A 19,561-nucleotide genomic window follows, 5' to 3' on the forward strand; every position below is an offset into this window, starting at 1 on the left:
ACAGGCCATTCTAGTTGTAAATCAGTTGATTTATATTAGCAATATCATAAATGAGCAACCATATCACAATGGGGTTTTCTTATTGTGTTCATTCCAGTACATTGTGTTTGTTGTCTGATATATGGTTGCATTGCTTGCAATAGTTTTGGATCAACAGAGCAGTAACTCTTTGCAATGCAATTTGTGAACAGACACATTGAGACAATCTTTGAACATTCAAGGTGGTGAGATACAGCACTAAGTAAAACTGTAAACTGTATTTGTCTGCAGTGAAAGTGCACATATAAATATGCTGTGACACTGTCAGAACAAAAAGTGACAAATCAACAAATGGCCCAAGGCGCAACAAAACAATGACAACAACTGTCAGAGCTGTGAATGGTGTGCTGTGATTTTGCACACACTGTATTTTTGGATACTAAACTACACTAAAATCTAAACATTTTCAAAGAATGTATTTGTATTGTCATACGTTTTTTAGGAAAAACCTAAAACATATGATATAAATGGACCCTCAATTTGCACAGTTGGGATATATATATTGACTGTTAGGTGAGGTTGACTTTGAAAGTAAGAAAACCAATATTAAATAAAATGTTTATTAGAGTTTATTAATTTATTTATTATAGACTTTATATCATATATTGTGAACTGTGTGTAATTTACCTTATTTAACTAAATATAAAGTATTTATTTCTGTATATTATATCTGTATATGGGAAAAAAGATGGGAGAAAAAGATACTAAATTGATTATGCAGTTAATTCCCAACCATATGTGTGGCATATTCAGTATTATCCATTATTGCTCAAGATTGTTCCTTTATCGTGATGTTTACAGAACACATCCACACACTTTCTGGAACATATTCTATTTCAAAAGACATATCAGATGACTTGAGATTTTATGATTACAAACCACACTGCAAATACGATATGTATCTCTAGGGAATCTCCAGCTCACCCAAAGGGCAAAACATCATCTGTGGGGGCAAGAAAAGGACACCATCTAATCAAGAAAACCATGTACATCTGCATATCTACACACTGCCTCACTAAACAACAGACTACAACCACATCTTCTGCCTCCCACAAAGTCAGTGAACAGAAGACATGAGGATACTCGATGAACAAGGGTAATTACTTCCCTTTATGAAAGCTGTGGTTGGAGCAATTAGAATATTTCTTATTATCTATAATGAAGCTTTACATCTTTGAAATGCAGTGAATATTATTAAATACTTATGATGAATTGTTGCTAATTAAGAAAAAAAGGTTCATTTAACAATGATTGAAAATAAACTTATGACCATGGCTTATTTTGTTGTTTATTTTTAAAATTATATGGTTGTAGTACATTTGACAAACTCATTTAGGGATCTTTCCCACAAGCAAAATGTTATCTGTATTATAAAAGTTAAATTTGTAAGTTTTAAGTTATTTTACAACTCTAAAAGATCAAAATGTAACTTGGGTGTTTTTGCCCTGTCAGACGGACAGTCACTGACCTCATGAAGACATCGGGTCAGAGAAGCCCACAGGGGAATCGTCTTCCTTTCAGCCCACACATTACCTGCGTCCATTCATCCAAAATCCCTAATGAGAAGCAGCTCATGGACACAATGTTTATTGGTAAGAATCACTAAATGATTTATCACAAATTTAAATAATTAAACAATAAATCTGCAATTGCAAAATTACATTGCTGATGAGGAACTAGGGACAGAAAACATTTCTCATTTATTTTACATTGTGCCAACAGCCCTTGGCACACATTCAAGCTCTGATCAACTATCTACTGTGATATTCAAAAGTCAGAGCACATTGGCAATCTGTGACTTTATCAAACCTTGAAATAAACAGGAACATAGCGGTCCATAATACGTCCATTTGTCAAGTTCATGATGATGTTTGCTGTCATTCACAAACACTGAGATATGAGGAGTAAAAACAATGACATAAGGCTGTGTAGCAAATATATTTTCTCTTTGTCTCTTTTTTTTTTTTTTTTTTTTTACAGTTGGTGGTTGGACCCCAACAGTGACGTCATGCGCTGTGGAACGATTTTATCCTTTCTATAATGAATGGAGAACAATGGCACCAATGCTGAAGCGTTGTGGAGATGTAGCTGTCTGCTCATTGGGTGGATTGATCTTTACTGTAGGTGGACGTAATGACATCACCAGTGTGAGCAGTGTGGAAAAGTAAGAACATGATGAAATCTAAAAATCCTTATTCTGATTTTGGTACTCTTTCCTTTGACCTTGGCCGATTTTAACCACAATGTGAAGAGCAAAATAATTATTAACATTGAGATTAGGTAAATAAAGGAGCTCAGTGCACTTTAGAAGCTCTCGTCATCTCCTAAATATCTCCACAGCACATCATTTTAAAGATGGGAAATGGTGTGCTGGTTACAAGGTGTGAAGGTGAGATATTTTTACTCTTTGATATATCATCACCTATTTTTGGTCAGTCTCATCATTAATCTAATAACCTACTGCAGTGTAATTTAGTTTGAACTTAAATCAACCTTCAGAGAGTATTGTCTCTACTGCTTGAACATGATACATTTTGTTTTACTCATATGCTGTCAGTGATATATTCCATTCACCTTCCATTAAGGAAACAATGAATCATGCTAAATATGCAAAGAGCTTCACAGTCTATTTTGGTGAAGCATAATTGTTTTGATTTCCTGAGAACTCAGTCTTTCTGGTTTCCTTCAGCTGTTTATGTGTGTGTATACTTGATTATACTTTTGAGGGCCAAATGTTTGAAAATTCTTACTCACATATGTAATGAAATATCAAAAATAGGTTTGTGAAGACATTTGAAGTGGCCCTCACTCTTTGAAAACCTTATAAATCAGGCAAAATAAGTTTTGCTTGGAATTGCATTATCAGGTTTCTGTAAGGCTTGTTAAAGGAATAATTCAGCCAAAAATGAAAATTTCTGTTTACCCTCATGTCATTCCAAACCCATAAGACTTCATCTTCGGAACAGAAATTAAGATATTTTTAATATTCTTTCATTATTTTGCCCATCCAACCAAAAATGTCATGCTTTAAAAAGTACAAAAAACATAGTAAAAGTAATCCATATGAATCGAATGGTTTGATCCAAGTCTTTTGAAGAGATACAGTCACTTTATATGATAAATAGATTTAATTTAGGCTTTTTTTCACATCTTTTATTTACTTATGGAAACAACATTGAGGTTGAGCATCACAGAAGTTTCATTATAGGGTCATTTAAGGTTTGGGGTTAGGAAAAATCATTAATATTGTGTTTATATGTGTGTATTAGATTAGAAACTGGATGAGGAATGATGATACTGTCCTGACATACGGAGGCGGGCTTCATTTAGCAACCTGAAGCCAAAAACTGAGCAATTCCATCAACAAACACTCTCATACCTCATAGAGACTTCATTAAACACACACACAGAAACATTATTAAAATGGTTTAAAAATGCTGATTTCCTCGGCAACCACATAAACACACAAAACAGATGAAGTTTCATTCCCACTGTGCATTTGGCTTGATGGGTGAGTGATCAAATTATGTGATAATGACATCCTGCACTTTTCCTTTATAAAGTTCCTCTTCCTCTGTCTCCCAGCACATCAGCTCTGAGGACAGATTCATTTGGCAGATACAGATTCTGCAGTTCATTTGTATTATTAATCATCATTTCAATGATATCATTCAGTCGGTATTAAGTTTATTGTTTTACTTCTTAGCGTTTGCTGATTGACCTTTAAGACTTGATGCTGTTGCAAAACACTGTCCCTTCCTTCTCTATAGTCTGACTCATCTCACACTCAGCAACACCAGAAACATGTTAAAACAGAACGATTAAACCTCCTCATGGCATTTCAATTCTTTACCAGGTATGACCCGAAAACAAATCAGTGGAGCAGCGAGGTGGCATCCCTCAGCAGCCCCCGCAGTGGTGTGTGTGTGGTGGAGATGGATGGGTTCATGTATGCCCTGGGGGGATTTGATGGAACAGTCTGTACCAACATTGTAGAGAGGTACTTTACAGATGCCACATGTAGACTATCCATTGTGTAGACAAAAATATGTTTTAGATAATAGCAAAACTTTACTGTTGGTGTTCAAAAATCAATAGTAATATATTTTGTCTCATACACTACCATTCAAAAGTTTGGAAACATTACTAGTTTTCGAAAGAGGTCTCTTCTACTCATCAAGCCTGCATTTATTTGATCAAAAATGCAGAAAAAAACAGTAATATTGTAAAATATTATTACAGTTTAAAATAATGGTTTTCTATTATAATATACATTAAAATATCATTTATGTCTGTGATGCAAAGCTGAATTTTCAGCATCATTAAATCCAGTCTTCAGTGTCACATGATCCTTCAGAAATCATTCTAATATGCTGATTTTACAAACGTTGTGCTGCTTAATATTTCTTTATAACGTGATCCTTTTTTAAGGATTCTTTGATGAATAAAAAGTTAAAAAAGAGCAGCATTTATTTAAATTAAATCTTTTGTAACAATATACACTACTGTTCAAGTATTTTTTTCTTTCTTTTTTTGAAAGAAATTAATACTTTTTTTCAGCAAGGATTAAATTGATAAAAAGTGATAGTAAAGATTTATATTGTTAGAAAATATTTCCATTTTGAATAAATGCTGTTCTTTTTGACTATTTATTCATCAATGAATCCTGAAAAAAGTATCACAGTTTCCAAAAAATATTAAGCAACACAACTGTTTCCAACCTTTTTTTTTTTGTATTTTTGATCAAATGATGAGCATAAGAGACTTCTTTCAAAAACATTAAAAATAGTAATGTTTCCAAACTTTTGAATGGTAGTGTATGTTCATATGGAAAATATATGACATACTGGTTTCCTCTCTATTATCTTTTAATAATAGAGAGGAATGTAACTATTTTATTCAGATATGATCCTGTGCTGAACACTTGGACCAAAATGGCTCCAATGCTCCAGCATCGCTCTGGGGCGGCTGCGGCAGTACTGGATGGGTTCTTATATGTCATGGGAGGAACTGATGGACACATTCCATTGAATTCAGGTCAGAACTGAGAATTAATGTTTAGTATAACCCAGGCTCGTTGGAAAAAACTTGCTTGTGACATCAGTTCTGCAAAATGATATTACATTGCTTCTTGTAAGTTTTGCAACTCTTACAAAATGAAATGTTATCCGAAACAGATGAATGTGAACCTGGCAACGTTTTGTTATGTTGTTTGTTGTATGTATCACAGCAGTTCGGAAATTAAATGTCCAGTAAGTGGCTCTATGAAGTTATTGGATTTGTAAATAATGTACACTAAACCTAAACAATAGTGTTAGCAAAAGCTAACATAAGTTAAGTTACCTGGTTGCCTTAAAATTTTGAGTTCATTGAAATTAAAAATTTGAGTAAATACAATGAAGCCGATTGGTTTAATCAACAGAAACTCAAAATATTATGTTATCTGAACCACATTAATTATTGAAGTTGATTTGACCAAAAAAAAAAAAAAAATGTTGTGATAACAAATTTTTTACAGTGTTGTAGAGCTCTTTTATCATGACTCAAGTTTCACTGTACTCATCCACAAGCATTTTGCATTACAAGTGCGATGTTGTGAGCAATCGAGCAAGTTTACTATGAGTTAAGATTTATTCATTCAAAAGGTATTAGTTTACAAATCATGCACTATGGTAAAAGTGTTTTTGAGATCATAACAGAGTATTGTGCAAGGAATTGTGCGATAATAAATGATAATCTGCCCCTGTAATCATAATTTTTGTGTGTAAAGGAATCAATTGCGTAAGTATGGTATTTATTTGGAGTTTGAGGCTGTGCTCCATGGCTAAAGCTAACGTTACACACTGTTGGAGAGATTTTTTTATGTGTTTATGCATTATACAGACTGCAAGTGTTTAGAAATGAAAATAGCGACGGCTCTTGTCTCCATGAATACAGTAAGAAATGATGGTAACTTTAACCACATTTAACAGTACATTAGCAACATGCTAACGAAACATTTAGAAAGACAATTTACAAATATCACTAAAAATAACATGATTATTATCGCTCCATCTGCCATTTTTCACTGTTTTCCTTGCTTGCTTACCTAGTCTGATGATTCAGCTGTGCACAGATCCAGACGTTAATACTGGCTGCCCTTGTGTAATGCCTTGAACATGGGCTGGCGTATGCAAATATTGGGGGCGTACATATTAATGATCCCGACTGTTACGTAACAGTCTTATGTTGAGGTGTTATGGTGTTATGTTGAGATTCGCCTGTTCTTCGGAGGTCTTTTAAACAAATGAGATTTATACAAGAAGGAGGAAACATTTCCATGTACTGAACTCTTGTTATTTAACTATGCCAAGATAAATTCAATTTTTAATTCTAGGGCACCTTAAAGTTGTCTTATTTTTAAACAACAAGTTGTCTTATTTTGTGTGCCAACTGACATACTATACACTTTACACTTTTACTATGCACTCTACCATCTAATCAGTGTAGCACAAAATGAGATCATTTTTCTGTTTGTTTTAAAAAGTATGCTATTTAATCTGTTATTGGTAGCACTTTATTTTACAGTATGTGTACTTTCCTGGTACATATATAGTAATTATGTTGTACATACAGGTAAAAGAGTGGTAATACAAGGTACTTACCTGATATGTATGTACATGGAAACTAATAAGAAACACTGCTGTACTTTCCAATGGGTTCCTGTTATTTCCCACAGTTGTCTGTAAGTAGTTACTGTGTATTTACCATTAGTAAGTACAGTAATGTGTCTTACAAGTTACCATAAATAAATGTCTGTTATTACCCACACTTGTCCATGGGTACAACATAGTTACCATGTACATACCATTAGTAAGTACAGTAATGTGTCTGTTAGTTACCATATACGGAGACTCTAAGTAGTGCCTGTTATTACCCAACACTTGTCTATAGGTACAAAGTAATTACCATGTACATTGGAAAGTACAGCAGTGTTTCTTATTAGTTTCCCTGTACATACATTTCAGGTAAGTACCTTGTTTTACCACTCTTTTACCTGTATGTACAACATAATTACTATATATGTACCAGGAAAGTACACGTACTGTAAAATAAAGTGCTACCCTGTTGTTTAGTGGGAGGACAGGAATTGGCAGTGAGAAGAGGCAAGAAATTTGGGAAATATCACCAACTACATTTGAACTCATATTACCCCCATGGGGACTCATTGTAGACCACAGGTCTCACAGTTAATTTCTGAATGGCTGATCCGCAAAGCCCACCAATGTTTATAGTTAAAAGTTATTCAGCAATTTAAAAAGAATAATAAAAAACATTCTATTTTGATGAAAAACACTATGTAATGCAGTCACTCTGCACTTAATAATAACAGACCAGAGTTTGTTGATGTTTTTTCATCAGTAGTGGCCCGAATGCCTCTCCTGTCAGTGTGCAAACACTCACACAAACTCAGAAAAACTGGTCATGGCTATAAATATATTCCAAGAGAACAAGGGCACATATAAGTGCTACACTTGAATGTATTAATGCCTATTTCTGTCTGTGAGAAGTAAGGGTCAAGAGAACTCCCAGAACCTTTTACTGGATATTTACTTATCAGTGCACTGGGAGCAATGCTTACTATGGAGGACCAAGAGTGCCACTTAAAAATAAAATGAAGAATCAATTAATTAATTTAATAATGCAAACATAAAAATGTATATAAATGAATCACTTTTTATATGGGCAAATTAATAGACATATTTAAAGTTGTTTATTTAATTCCTCTTTTTAAATGTAGTTTAATAAAACAATAAAACAATAAATTTTAAAAATCTTTTTTGAATGTATAAATAAATAGACAAATTTGAAATGGGATATTTAATTCATTTTTTAAAACGTAGATCAATAAAACAAAAAAAAGTGCATTAGTATCATATGTTGAGGGAAAGATTTATTTTTCTCGTGGCCATGACTTCATTATGTTGAGGGAACAACATAATTTCTCATGGCCACGAGTTACCATGTGTAAACAACCTGTGCAACCATAGCAACCTGGAATTATCACAAATGGACAATACCATAATAATATTTTTAATTAAGAACGAAAAATAAGGGTGGTATGTATATATATTCCGTAAATGTATGTATTCCCGTAAATGTATGGTGGTATGTATATATATATATATATATATATATATATATATATATATATATATATATATATATTCCCGTAAATGAACTCCCTGTAAAATTCCCATGCGCCTACAGAAATAAAATAAAATCATAAAGCTTTCATAGGTTATATACAAATAATAAACAAAATATTCTAAAATAGTAACACATTTTTTAAACTTAAACTCTGAATTAATTCGAATGCTGTCACAGGCACGAGGGGCTACAAGTGAAAACAGACGCTCATTTACAGAAATAGGCTACAGAAATACAGTCATGAAGTAAAGAATATTAATTAGATAAAGAAATGAAGGGGAAAATAAAGCAAATAAATATACAGATGTAACTAATAATATAAAAATATTAAATAAAAAAAAGATAAGTGAATGAATTTAAAAGACTGTTGGGTGGGATTAAAATGTAAAACATTTAAATAAACTTAATTCGAATGCTGTCTGCAACATTGCGCGCAATACAATATAATATGCACTGTTAATATAATAATTTCTTAATTCCGTTCTTTTTCTTAATTAAAAATATTATTATGGTATTGTCCATTTGTGATAATTCCAGGTTGCTATGGTAGCGCAGGTTGTTTACGCATTTAACTCGTGGCCACGACATAAGGATCTTGTTACCTCGACAAAACGATCTCGTGGCCGTTTCCACGAATTAATATCTTGTGGCCACAAGATTTTATCACGTTCCCACGAGTTTATATGTTGTGGCCGAGACAAAACGAAATGAACCGATCATGTCCTCTCCCGGTGTTACAAAATATTCGGTTCCTGAAATATTCTGTTCCACTGGGTGGCGCTTAGCCTACGTGAATATTCATGATATATTTCTATTGTGGGCGTGTCCTTGAGAGAACACGCAAGTGAATGGAACTGAAAATATTAGTACACGTTCCTCAAATCGCATCGGTTTAATGGATTATTTCGAAAAGGTAATAAAATATTCAGTGTTAAGCAACAGTTCACATGTTAAAAGCAATGCATAGTTTGTGTAATATGATAAATCGTCAGAGCTATTTTGCCTGATTGAGTACAGGAAAGGCATTCAGATAAACAGTTAGCGTAATGATTACATCAGAGCAAACATGAGCATGTGTTTTCTGTTTAGCTTTTTTATTTGTGAGGCTTTAAAATGTTTTTGAATAGTTTGATTAGTTTGCTTATTTGTTGTAATTCTGTGACTACAGGCAGGGTGCGAACTACGGGGGAGCTAGGGGGAGCTCCCCTTAATAAGACATGGGCTCCCCTGAAAACGTGATTTGTGAAATTCTGGGGGGTCTCAAAAAATATTGACAATGTGTTATTTTGACGTGCAATTTTACTTTTGTGTAATGTGATCATAATGGATTATTTTGTGTAAAATTGCAAAAATGTTATTCATTCATGCATGACGGCGATTTAAACCTAATACACTTCAATAAAGATAACATGCTATTCTTGTCATGAGCATCAAGGTGTGGGGGCGCTGTAGTGCAAATTCCACTCACGTATTTAGTACATGTTAACTCGAACAGCAAAGCTGACCCCAGACCTGTGTTAAGGTGAGGCATGTTATTCGCAATTATGTGTTGTGGCTGGGTTTTTATAGCTCTGCGTGACTCTCGATGTAGACCTAATTTAACGGAGAAATTATGGTATTCTTCTGTAGCCTGACGAGTAACTTTAACCGTTGTTCCTGTGAACTCAAAGACAGCCTTATGCTTTGTTTATAGACTATTGGGTGGCTCTTTGTTGTTTCACCTAACAATTCGTGTCGATAGGGGAGACCGGGTATGGTTGTAACACGGGGAGAGTTGTAACACTACCAATTCCACGAATCAGGGATAAGATAGGAGTCATGTGACAGTTTCAGTCTCATTAGGCTTCCTTTACGATCCCACACGGAGGTTTTCCAGTCTGTGTTGCTATCTCTTCTGAAGCTACAGTAGAAAATCTAATTCTGAGGTTAGAAAGTAAAAAAAAATAACAAGATAATATTTTGTTTAGTACTTCTACCATTGTAGATAATGTTGTATGAGTTATATCAGGTCAAACTGTAGTTTCTCTTGTAAAGAATTGTGTATCAACCTCCTGCCAATTTCAAAGCACCATGCTAATACAGTTAGCTAAGCAATGGGTGGCGGGGTAGGTTGTAACACGTGTTTTAACTCCCTGAGGTCTGAAAACGCGCTGGCGCGTTTTGCAGGGTTTTTTTCACATTGCAGCAAAACAGACTTAAAATACTCTGTCATTTTTTGTCATAGAGACATAAGTAATACATCAATTGAAACTAGAATATCTCCTTTTATTTGTATACACTCAGAGTAAAAACAAAATGTTGTGCTTTTTGTAAAATAAAGAAAACTAACATGATGCGTGATCTCTCGTCTCCCTCTGAACGAAGTCCAATCTGATAGTTCTCAGAAAATGAACTGTAACTTAGTGAATACTACTCATACACTCCCCATATTCACACATATTTTATTGTTGCAGCCATTCATTTAAAATAAAACAGTTGTTGTGGCATATCACTTGGAGTACCCTTAGTTTTTGTGCATTTTGTCTACCTGTTACAACTTACCCCAGTATGTGTTACAACCTATCCCAGTAGTGGGGTAGGTTGTAACAAAGGACCACCTTGTATTTGTCATCATCTCACAAAGTCTGTGACATAGTTGAATAAATTTAAATTGTTGCCATTTGTAGTAGACAAATGTGGGTACTTTGCCTAAAAGTTTCAGACGTGTAGCCTAAAAAAAAGGTAGTTTTAGGTGCTGACGAAAAAAAGTGTTACAACCATACCCGGTCTCATAATAGGGTAAATTCTGTATAAAGCAAGTAGTGTAGCCTACACAGTCGTAGCTGTTATGTATCTTTGTAACTGATTGTAAGCCACATGAAATCGCACGAAACACCCCCCCCCCCCCCCCCCCCGTTATAAAAAAAAAAAAACGGGCTCCCCCAAAGTCTGATGTGGCACCAGCTGCTTTACAGAGCATCTCATCCTCATGGACAGCACCAGATTTGCAGCAAGAAGGCACTGGAAGGAAAATCAGCTGTCCTTCTGTCTCCCTGTAGCACTGTCTCAGGCATCTTCGTGTGTGTGTGTGTGTGTGTGTGTGTGTGTGTGTGTGTGATGGAGGGATTCCCGCCGCTGTTTTGACTCCTTTACACATTTTAGGAACATTGCAGTTCATTGCTGTGTTCACATCTGCAGTCCTCATACCTCCTGCAGTAGGACTAAGGCACGTTCACACAGGTGATCAGAGACCCTGGGCATCTTTATTCTGGTGTTTTTCAGAGTCAGTAGAAAGGTCTCTTTAGTGTCCCAAGTTTTTGTAACTGATTACCTTGATTGACCTATAGGTGCATGTGAAATAATTGAAAAACATGACAAACATTGTTAAAACCTTTTCTAAATATCTGTAAAGCTTATTTGGATTGCAGATTTTTTCATCTTAGTTTTATTTATTTTTTTAAAACAACAAATTCAGTTGTAGCCTATATAAATATTAAATACATTAAATGTTATAACAAGTACAGAAGTAATTACTCTATGAATGTAACACAAATGTCTCTGAAAAGACATTTAAAAATTCAAAACAATGTGTGAAAAGAAGCAATGCTAAATGTGAGGATGAGGTAAATATTAAAACGGGGCCTTGGCACTCAGGAACAGCCTTCATTGCATGTCCAGATCACACACTGCCAGAGCTCTTCAAGACTTCAGCTCTCACATCTAGTCTGAAACAGACAGTGACTTTACAAGATGATGAGTGTAATGTGGAAACATCACAAAAGCAAAACAAAACCATATGACATTGGTGATAATAACAAGTATAACGTCATCTTGTAAAGTCGCTGTCTATTTTTTCTGTGCATTTGTGCTGTATTACCTCACAGAATAAATTATATAATTATTATCAGATTTTTTTTTTTATTTGACTGCTTTTGAAATTGTTTTAAATCAGGTACATAAGGTTGTTTGAGTATGTGTTATGTTTTACACATTTCAGGGTTTTGTGCTGCAATATCCTGCCTTGTCAAACTTTAAATAAAACGAAACTAAACTAAACTATAATTTTCTTATCATAATTATAATATTTTAAACAAAAATAACATTCTTTAAGTAGCTGCTGGCTGTCATCAAAACAAAGCTCCAAAGGTTTATATTTCAAAGGAATATTTTATTACCTTTTCGGAATAATCCATTAAACCGATGCAATTTGAGGAGCGTGTACTAATATTTTCAGTTCCATTCACTTGCGCGTTCTCTCAAGGACACGCCCACAATAGGAGGATATCATGAATATTAGCGTAAGCACCACCTAGTGGAACAGAATATTTCAGGAACCGAATATATTGTAACACCGGTCACCCTACTAACTGTCCAATGACAGTGAGTGTTACAAGTGAGAGAGGATTGGCTCTTCAAATTGAGGTGAAAGTTGATTGGTTGCTCCCACTTGTGTACTGTCCAATGGCATTTTACCACTCGATTGACAAATGGATAAAGAAAAACATTTGGCAAACCGACAAAGAAAAGCAATTGGTAAATAAAGAAAAGCATTTGCCAAATTCTTTTTAAAAAAGCGATATAAATGCGCATTTAAAATGAGTTACTAATGTACTTTGTTGTTTTATTGATCTACATTTAAAAAAAAAAAAAAATTAAATAACCCATTTCAAATTTGTCTATTTATTTATACATTCAAAAAAAAAAAAAGATTTAAAATTTATTGTTTTATTAAACTACATTTAAAAATAGGAATTAAATAAACAACTTTAAATATGTCTATTAATTTGCCCACATAAAAAGTGATTCATTTATATACATTTTTATGTTTGAATTATTAAATTAATTGATTCTTCTATTTATTTTTAAGTGGCACTCCTGGTCCTCCATAGCTTACAAGCGGTTCAGTGAAAAAAAAAAAAAAAAAAAAAAAAAAACAAAAAAAAAAAAGAAGTCACAGACAAGTGTATATAAATGAAATAAATCTGCATAATGTGGGTTGCCATGGGTGTCGCCATCCAAATAGTATTATTTTACATTTTAAATAGTAGTATTTTCTACTTTTTTTGCCTATGATATTGCTACAAATGTATACAGTAACCAAAATATTTTCCATTTGCGTAACACTTCACTTACACATATACTGTCACGGGGAGTCACAGAAACAGGCAGAAGATCCAAGTGCAGCTTTTTAATAGGCAAAAACCAAAAACAAAGTCATCCAGGCAAAGGTCATAATCCATAAAACAGTCCATAACAAAAGCAGGGAAAACAAACAGAACTCTGTGATAGTAAATTAAACCAACATGACAAGAACAGAACAAACACAGACTAAATAGACAGACACTAATTACAGAACTCAAAACAGCTGGATACAATGACGGGAAATGAGTCCAGGAGTGGGTTATGGGAAATGTAGTCAAAAGAGTGGAGAGGAATAGTCCGGGTTGGAGTGCCCTCTGGTGGCTCAATAGGGCACTCCAACCTGTGATCATGACATTACCCCCTCCCTACGGAGCGGATACCAGACGCTCCACAAAAAACAAAAACAAAAAACAAACCAAGAAAAACTTTGAGGGAGGTGGACAGGAGGAGGACCAGGGGGAGGGATGGTGGGCCAGGACCAGAGCCCCTGACTGAAGGCCAGGGAGGAGCTGGAGGAACAGACCACGGGGGCTCTAAGAAGGTCAGGGTCCTGGCAAAATGCCAGGGCGGCGCTGGTGGAACTGACCAGGCGGGTTCCAGCAGGTCCAGAGTTCGGGCTGAGTGCCAGGGCGGTGCTGGTGGAACTGACCAGGCGGGTTTCAACAGTTCAGACGGCCTGGGCAGTGGCAGCAGGGCAGAAGGCTTGGGCGGCGAAGGCAGGGCAGAAGGCTTGGATGGCGGCGGCAGGGCAGAAGACCTGGGCGGCGAAGGCAGTGCCGACCAAGGGTGCTCCGTAGCCGTATCAGGGAGAGCAGGCAGCTCGGTGACGGCCTCCGTGGCCATATCAGGGAGAGCGGGCAGCTCTGGAACGGCAGCAGGCTCAGGCTGCTCCGGGACGGAAGCAGCCTTGAACTGGCCGACTGATCCAGAGTCAACAACACCAGTGTGCATCCTCCAGGCACGCAAGACTGCCAAGACATAAAAGGTTAAGACCACCTTTTGGGCCATGACCGGACTGACATGGAGAGCGGGCTGCTCCGGGACGGCAGCGGGCTCGGGCTGGCAGACTGGACTATGGTCGACGGACCCTGAATACATCCTCCAGGCGCGCATGACAATCAAGGCGTAGAAGGTGAAGACAGCCTTCTGGGCCATGGCAGGACTGACCGGAAAAGTGTGTGACTCTGGAGCGGACTCACGGATAGGAGTGGGCTCTGGGAAGGCCTCCAGGCCTTGAGGGATGAAGGAAGCCCTCCTCCTCTTCCTCCTTTACGTGAGTGAGGCGGTGAATCTGTGCCCACCTCCTCTGTGGGTTCTGGAGCGGGCTCACTGGCTGGAGCGAGTTCTGGAGCGGACTCACTGGCTGGAGCGGACTCACTGGCTGGAGCGGGTGCAGGAGGTTTCCATACCCTATCGAACTTGCGGAGATACAAATAATGGGCGAAATTCCAGAAGGAGAGAGTCTTCACTAGGTCCATTTCCCAGCACGGCAGAGGGTCATCTAAACACTTATTAAAAGTGTCTCTGAGGAACACATCAGGGTAATTCCACAACTCAACTCGCGACCAGAACCTCTGAGTGAACGCCCGTATCTCCATACCACGCTGCCGTAGCGTCGACAGGTCCCGGAGACTGCCCCGACTTCTCCAGCCGCCAGTGACTGGCTGATCTCTCCTGCTGCTGGATCTGTTCATGATGTTGGTTGATGTCACGGGGATTCACAGAAACAGGCAGAAGATCCAAGTGCAGCTTTTTAATAGGCAAAAACCAAAAACAAAGTCGTCCAGGCAAAGGTCATAATCCATAAAACAGTCCATAACAAAAGCAGGGAAAACAAACAGAACTCTGTGACAGTAAATTAAACCAACATGACAAGAACAGAACAAACACAGACTAAATAGACAGACACTAATTACAGAACTCAAAACAGCTGGATACAATGACGGGGAATGAATCCAGGAGTGGGTTATGGGAAATGTAGTCAAAAGAGTGGAGAGGAATAGTCCGGGTTGGAGTGCTCTCTGGTGGCTCAATAGGGCACTCCAACCTGTGATCATGACATATACAGGTATGTGTCAGTATAAAGACCAATATGGGCATCAAAACATCACTTAAAGGAATAATTCACCTCAAAATGAAAAGTTGTTAAACTTTTCTTATATGAAAATAAGCAGTTGGACATTCTGCTGTGTTCCTCGATCAAAAGAAAGAAAGTCATATAGGTTTGGAACAACAGAAGTCAAGACGTCACCCTTTAATTAAATAAAATAAGGATAAAAGAGGAATAAAATAAAAAAAAGAGGAAGTTCATACAAAGGTTAATCAGTTTGGTTATGCACCAAATCAAATTCTGTGTGGAGTAACCAATATATGGAAACAAGCAGCTTGGACATTTTGCTAAATACCTTCTGTTGTGTTCTACCAAAGCCATACAGGTTTGGAATGACACGAGGAAGAGCAAAGGCCCCAATATACTTACTGGAAAGTTCTTTGCTTAGGTCCAAAAAGAAGTTTGAAATACTTGTGCAATATACTATTAGCAAACATCCGCTATAAAGCTGCTCTCCAGTGTGCGCATGTTTTCATTCACAGACATCTGACCTTGACGGACTGAACAGAAGAAATGAAGCAGAGAAAGATTCCAACTCACGCCCACCTATTACATCATCACCATGGACCAATGGTAGTACGAAGGTGTTTACCAGCCAGAGCGAACACTTTGTCAAGCTGTTTCGAACTCCTGAATCAAACTCCTTTTGGCCTGATTTTGTTTGAAATTATACCAGTTCATTCTTCGATTTCACTTGAAGTATATCGGTGCCTTTAATGATGACAGAATTTTTATTTTTTTGACTGAACTTTCCCTTTAACAATAAAGTATTTAGTACACCTTCAAATGTCAAGTATGCATAACAGACAAGTCTCTATTTTCCTCACCAGTTGAGCGATTTAACCCGCTGGAAGGAACATGGCATCCATGTCCTCCTATGCGATCTGCCAGAGAGAATCCAGGCTGTGCGGTGTACTTACGACGGATCTATGTGGCGGGCGACAGAGATGAATTACTTTTGGAGCTCAGCACGGCAGAGAAGTTTGACCCTGACAACCTCAAGTGGACCCTGGTCAAACACATGAAACATAAGCGGTTTAAAGTAAGACTCTTTTCCTCACAGCAGCCTGTTTTCTATTTTTCCATGTTTTAGTACACACCTATTGACTTTTTTTGACTAAAGTACACTGTAGCAAAACTGACACTCTATTGACAATATAGTCTTGCTTCCTGACTGACAGAGTAAAGTGAGGTTATAGTTCTAAGTGTTTTGTTCCTTCTCTTTTCATGTTGGCGTTGTGGAGGTTTCACTGGCAGTGTTTGACGGGACGCTGCAGGCAGTCGGAGGCTCAGATGGGATATCAACTCTTACATCAGTTGAGGCTTATAACCCTGACTCAAACACTTGGAGGTGTGAACTATATTTCTGTTATGACAACTCTCGGAGTGTTTGGCATGGTAATGGATATGACAATGTTGATATGTTTGGTCTTGGCGGATAAATCTGCTATGCTGCTGCTGCTGTTATTGCTGCTGCAGAGGAAGTACAGGACTTACATACATGATATGCTGATGTGAGAAAGTAATTACCTCCTAACAGAGCAGGTGACAATGAAGATTGAACAATACAAGCCAAGTATACGCCATTGAAAACCCCCCATCTTGTAGGAGACAAAAGAGCTGACAATTCAGGCCCTCCCCGGCAGATCTGCCACCAAAACATATGTACTGCTGCTGCTCCAAAGAGCCATATGAACTGGATGTATGCTAGCTATGTGTGCCTGGCCCTTTAGTTTTATTTGAGTATAAGAAATAGGGCATATGCTTGGTCTTGACAGACTAGATCTACCTAGGCAAGTATTTCCCCAAGCAGACATAGCCATTAGGCTGCCATGAGGTGCATATAAGGTGTCTGAAACTGCTTGAAGTGAACTAATGTACCCCCCCCCCCCCCCCCCCCCTTTTTTTTTTGAGGGGTGTCCCTAGTGATCTACCATATGTGCCCTCATACCAGTGTATGTATGCCACTAAACTAAGAAGGTGTTTTTTTTGGCCGCATGGCTTAACGCTAGCCAATATAGCTCAGATGTACCTAATTAGAATGCGCACTATGTGTGGCTTTAACAAATGATACCACATTGCAGGCTGATAGAGATTTTGAGATTATGGTCATTTAGTATCATTTTATAAATGTCATTGGCAAAACCCTCTATTCTCCTATGTGTATATGTGGAAGCATATGTATATGTAAAGAGTGCTGCAAATGCTGTCCAAGTATTTGAAGGTTGAGCAGCGAGCTCATTGGCTACTGATACAGCAGGAACCAATCAGCTGTGCCTTATAGAGAATGATGTGATTGCAAGCAGATTGAGTTAAAGGTGCCCTAGAACAAATTTTTACAAGATGTAATATAAGTCTAAGGTGTCCCCTGAATGTGTCTGTGAAGTTTCAGCTCAAAATACCCCATAGATTTTCTTTAATAAATTTTTTTAACTGCCTATTTTGGGGCATCATTAACTATGCACCGATTCAGGCTGCGGCCCCTTTAAATCGCGTGCTCCCTGCCCCCCGAGCTCACGACTATATTACAGCACATTTACAAAGTTCACACAGCTAATATAACCCTCAAATGGATCTTTACAAAATGTTCGTCATGCATACTGCATGCATGCATCGGATCATGTGAGTATAGTATTTATTTGGATGTTTACATTTGATTCTGAATGAGTTTGAGGCTGTACTCCGTGGCTAAAGCTAACATTACACACTGTTGGAGAGATTTATGAAGAATGAAGTTGTGTTTATGAATTATACAGACTGCAAGTGTTTAAAAATGAAAATAACGACAGTCTTGTCTCCGTGAATACAGTAATAAACAATGGTAACTTTAACCACATTTAACAGTACATTAGCAACATGCTAACAAAACATTTAGAAAGACAATTCACAAATATCACTAAAAATATCATGTAATCATGGATCATTTCAGTTATTATCGCTCCATCTGCCATTTTTCGCTATTGTTCTTGCTTGCTAGTCTGATGATTCAGCTGTGCACATCCAGACGTCCTGCCCTTGTGTAATACCTTGAACATGAGCTGGCATATGCAAATATTGGGGGCGTACATATTAATGATCCCGACTGTTACGTAACAGTCAGTGTTATGTTGAGATTTGCCTGTTCTTCGGAGGTCTTTGAAACAAATGAGATTTACACAAGAAGGAGGAAACAATGGTGTTTGAGACTCACTGTATGTCTTTTCCATGTACTGAACTCTTGTTATTCAACTATGCCAAGGTAAATTCAAATTTTTGATTCTAGGGCACCTTTAATAAGACTGCACCATCTTGAGTTTCATGACAGAACTTTGTATTCTTACACATCCATCAAGTCTTCTATTCAGAACATAAAGGACTCTATCTCTTTGTTTGGTAATGTTTCTTCTCTTTCTTCTCTTGACAGACACTTTGGATGTATGAAGACTAAGCACGCAGGGGCTGGGGTTGTCTTGCTAAAAAGACACATTAAGGACTTGCTCTAAATTTGTGCCTTAATTGCTAAACTTTTAGTTTGCTCTCTGAGTAAAAAATCTATTTGGTAGATCTGTGACAGCAGTAAAATGCGTTATCATCGAGTTTTATGATTGGTTGAGCTAATACTGTATGTCAGTTTATTGAGATGAGTAATGAAATGAGTGAGCAGAAAAATTATTTAATATCAACCATGAGAGAAACCATCCCTTACATTAGATGGGTCTCTCTGGGAAGGTTTTATTTACAGACAAAATGAGTGCACAGTTATTGAAAGTGCCTTGTTAAGTGCTCTTACTAATAGGCAGTCCCTCTGGAGCAATTTGGTGTTACAAGCATTGGTCAGTGGCACTTTAATGAAAGGAGATCTTAGTATTTCTCCATTTAACCCCTTTTAGGGTATAAACCTCAGGCCTTTGGGTTTCCATCCCAGACCACATATTACAACCACCCCATGAAGGTTCAACATCTCCCTCATGTAAGATTGTGTAAAAAATATTAAAGCTCTTCTGTTAAAAATTGTTCTTTGACTCATGAAAATACACAAGGTTCATACAAATTATGCAAGAACACATTTTCTGTGAATATCTTTTGAATTTCTCAATAAAAAGTAATTTTGATATTTTTTGG

The 19,561-nt window shown here is 37.0% G+C and overlaps 1 protein-coding gene across 2 annotated transcripts; it reads left to right on the top strand.

Annotated features, from left to right (window-relative positions):
• Positions 1–954: 954 nt before the first annotated feature.
• Positions 955–19,450, top strand: LOC125267567 (kelch-like protein 20). 2 transcript variants are annotated; one of them, XM_048189332.1, is made up of 8 exons: positions 955–1,135; positions 1,492–1,631; positions 2,020–2,203; positions 3,896–4,039; positions 4,943–5,076; positions 16,291–16,502; positions 16,694–16,811; positions 18,864–18,983. In XM_048189332.1, the coding sequence occupies exons 1-8, from the start codon at positions 1,113–1,115 to the stop codon at positions 18,878–18,880; spliced, it is 972 nt and encodes a 323-aa protein (XP_048045289.1). In that variant the 5' UTR covers positions 955–1,112; the 3' UTR covers positions 18,881–18,983. The 2 variants fall into 2 exon arrangements, with proteins under 2 accessions (XP_048045289.1, XP_048045288.1); XM_048189331.1 differs by having other exon boundaries at positions 957–1,135; positions 16,705–16,811; positions 18,864–19,450.
• The last annotated feature ends 111 nt before the right edge of the window (positions 19,451–19,561 follow it).

This window comes from Megalobrama amblycephala, linkage group LG4, assembly GCF_018812025.1.
Source record: "Megalobrama amblycephala isolate DHTTF-2021 linkage group LG4, ASM1881202v1, whole genome shotgun sequence".
In the NCBI taxonomy this organism is placed as follows: domain Eukaryota; kingdom Metazoa; phylum Chordata; class Actinopteri; order Cypriniformes; family Xenocyprididae; genus Megalobrama; species Megalobrama amblycephala.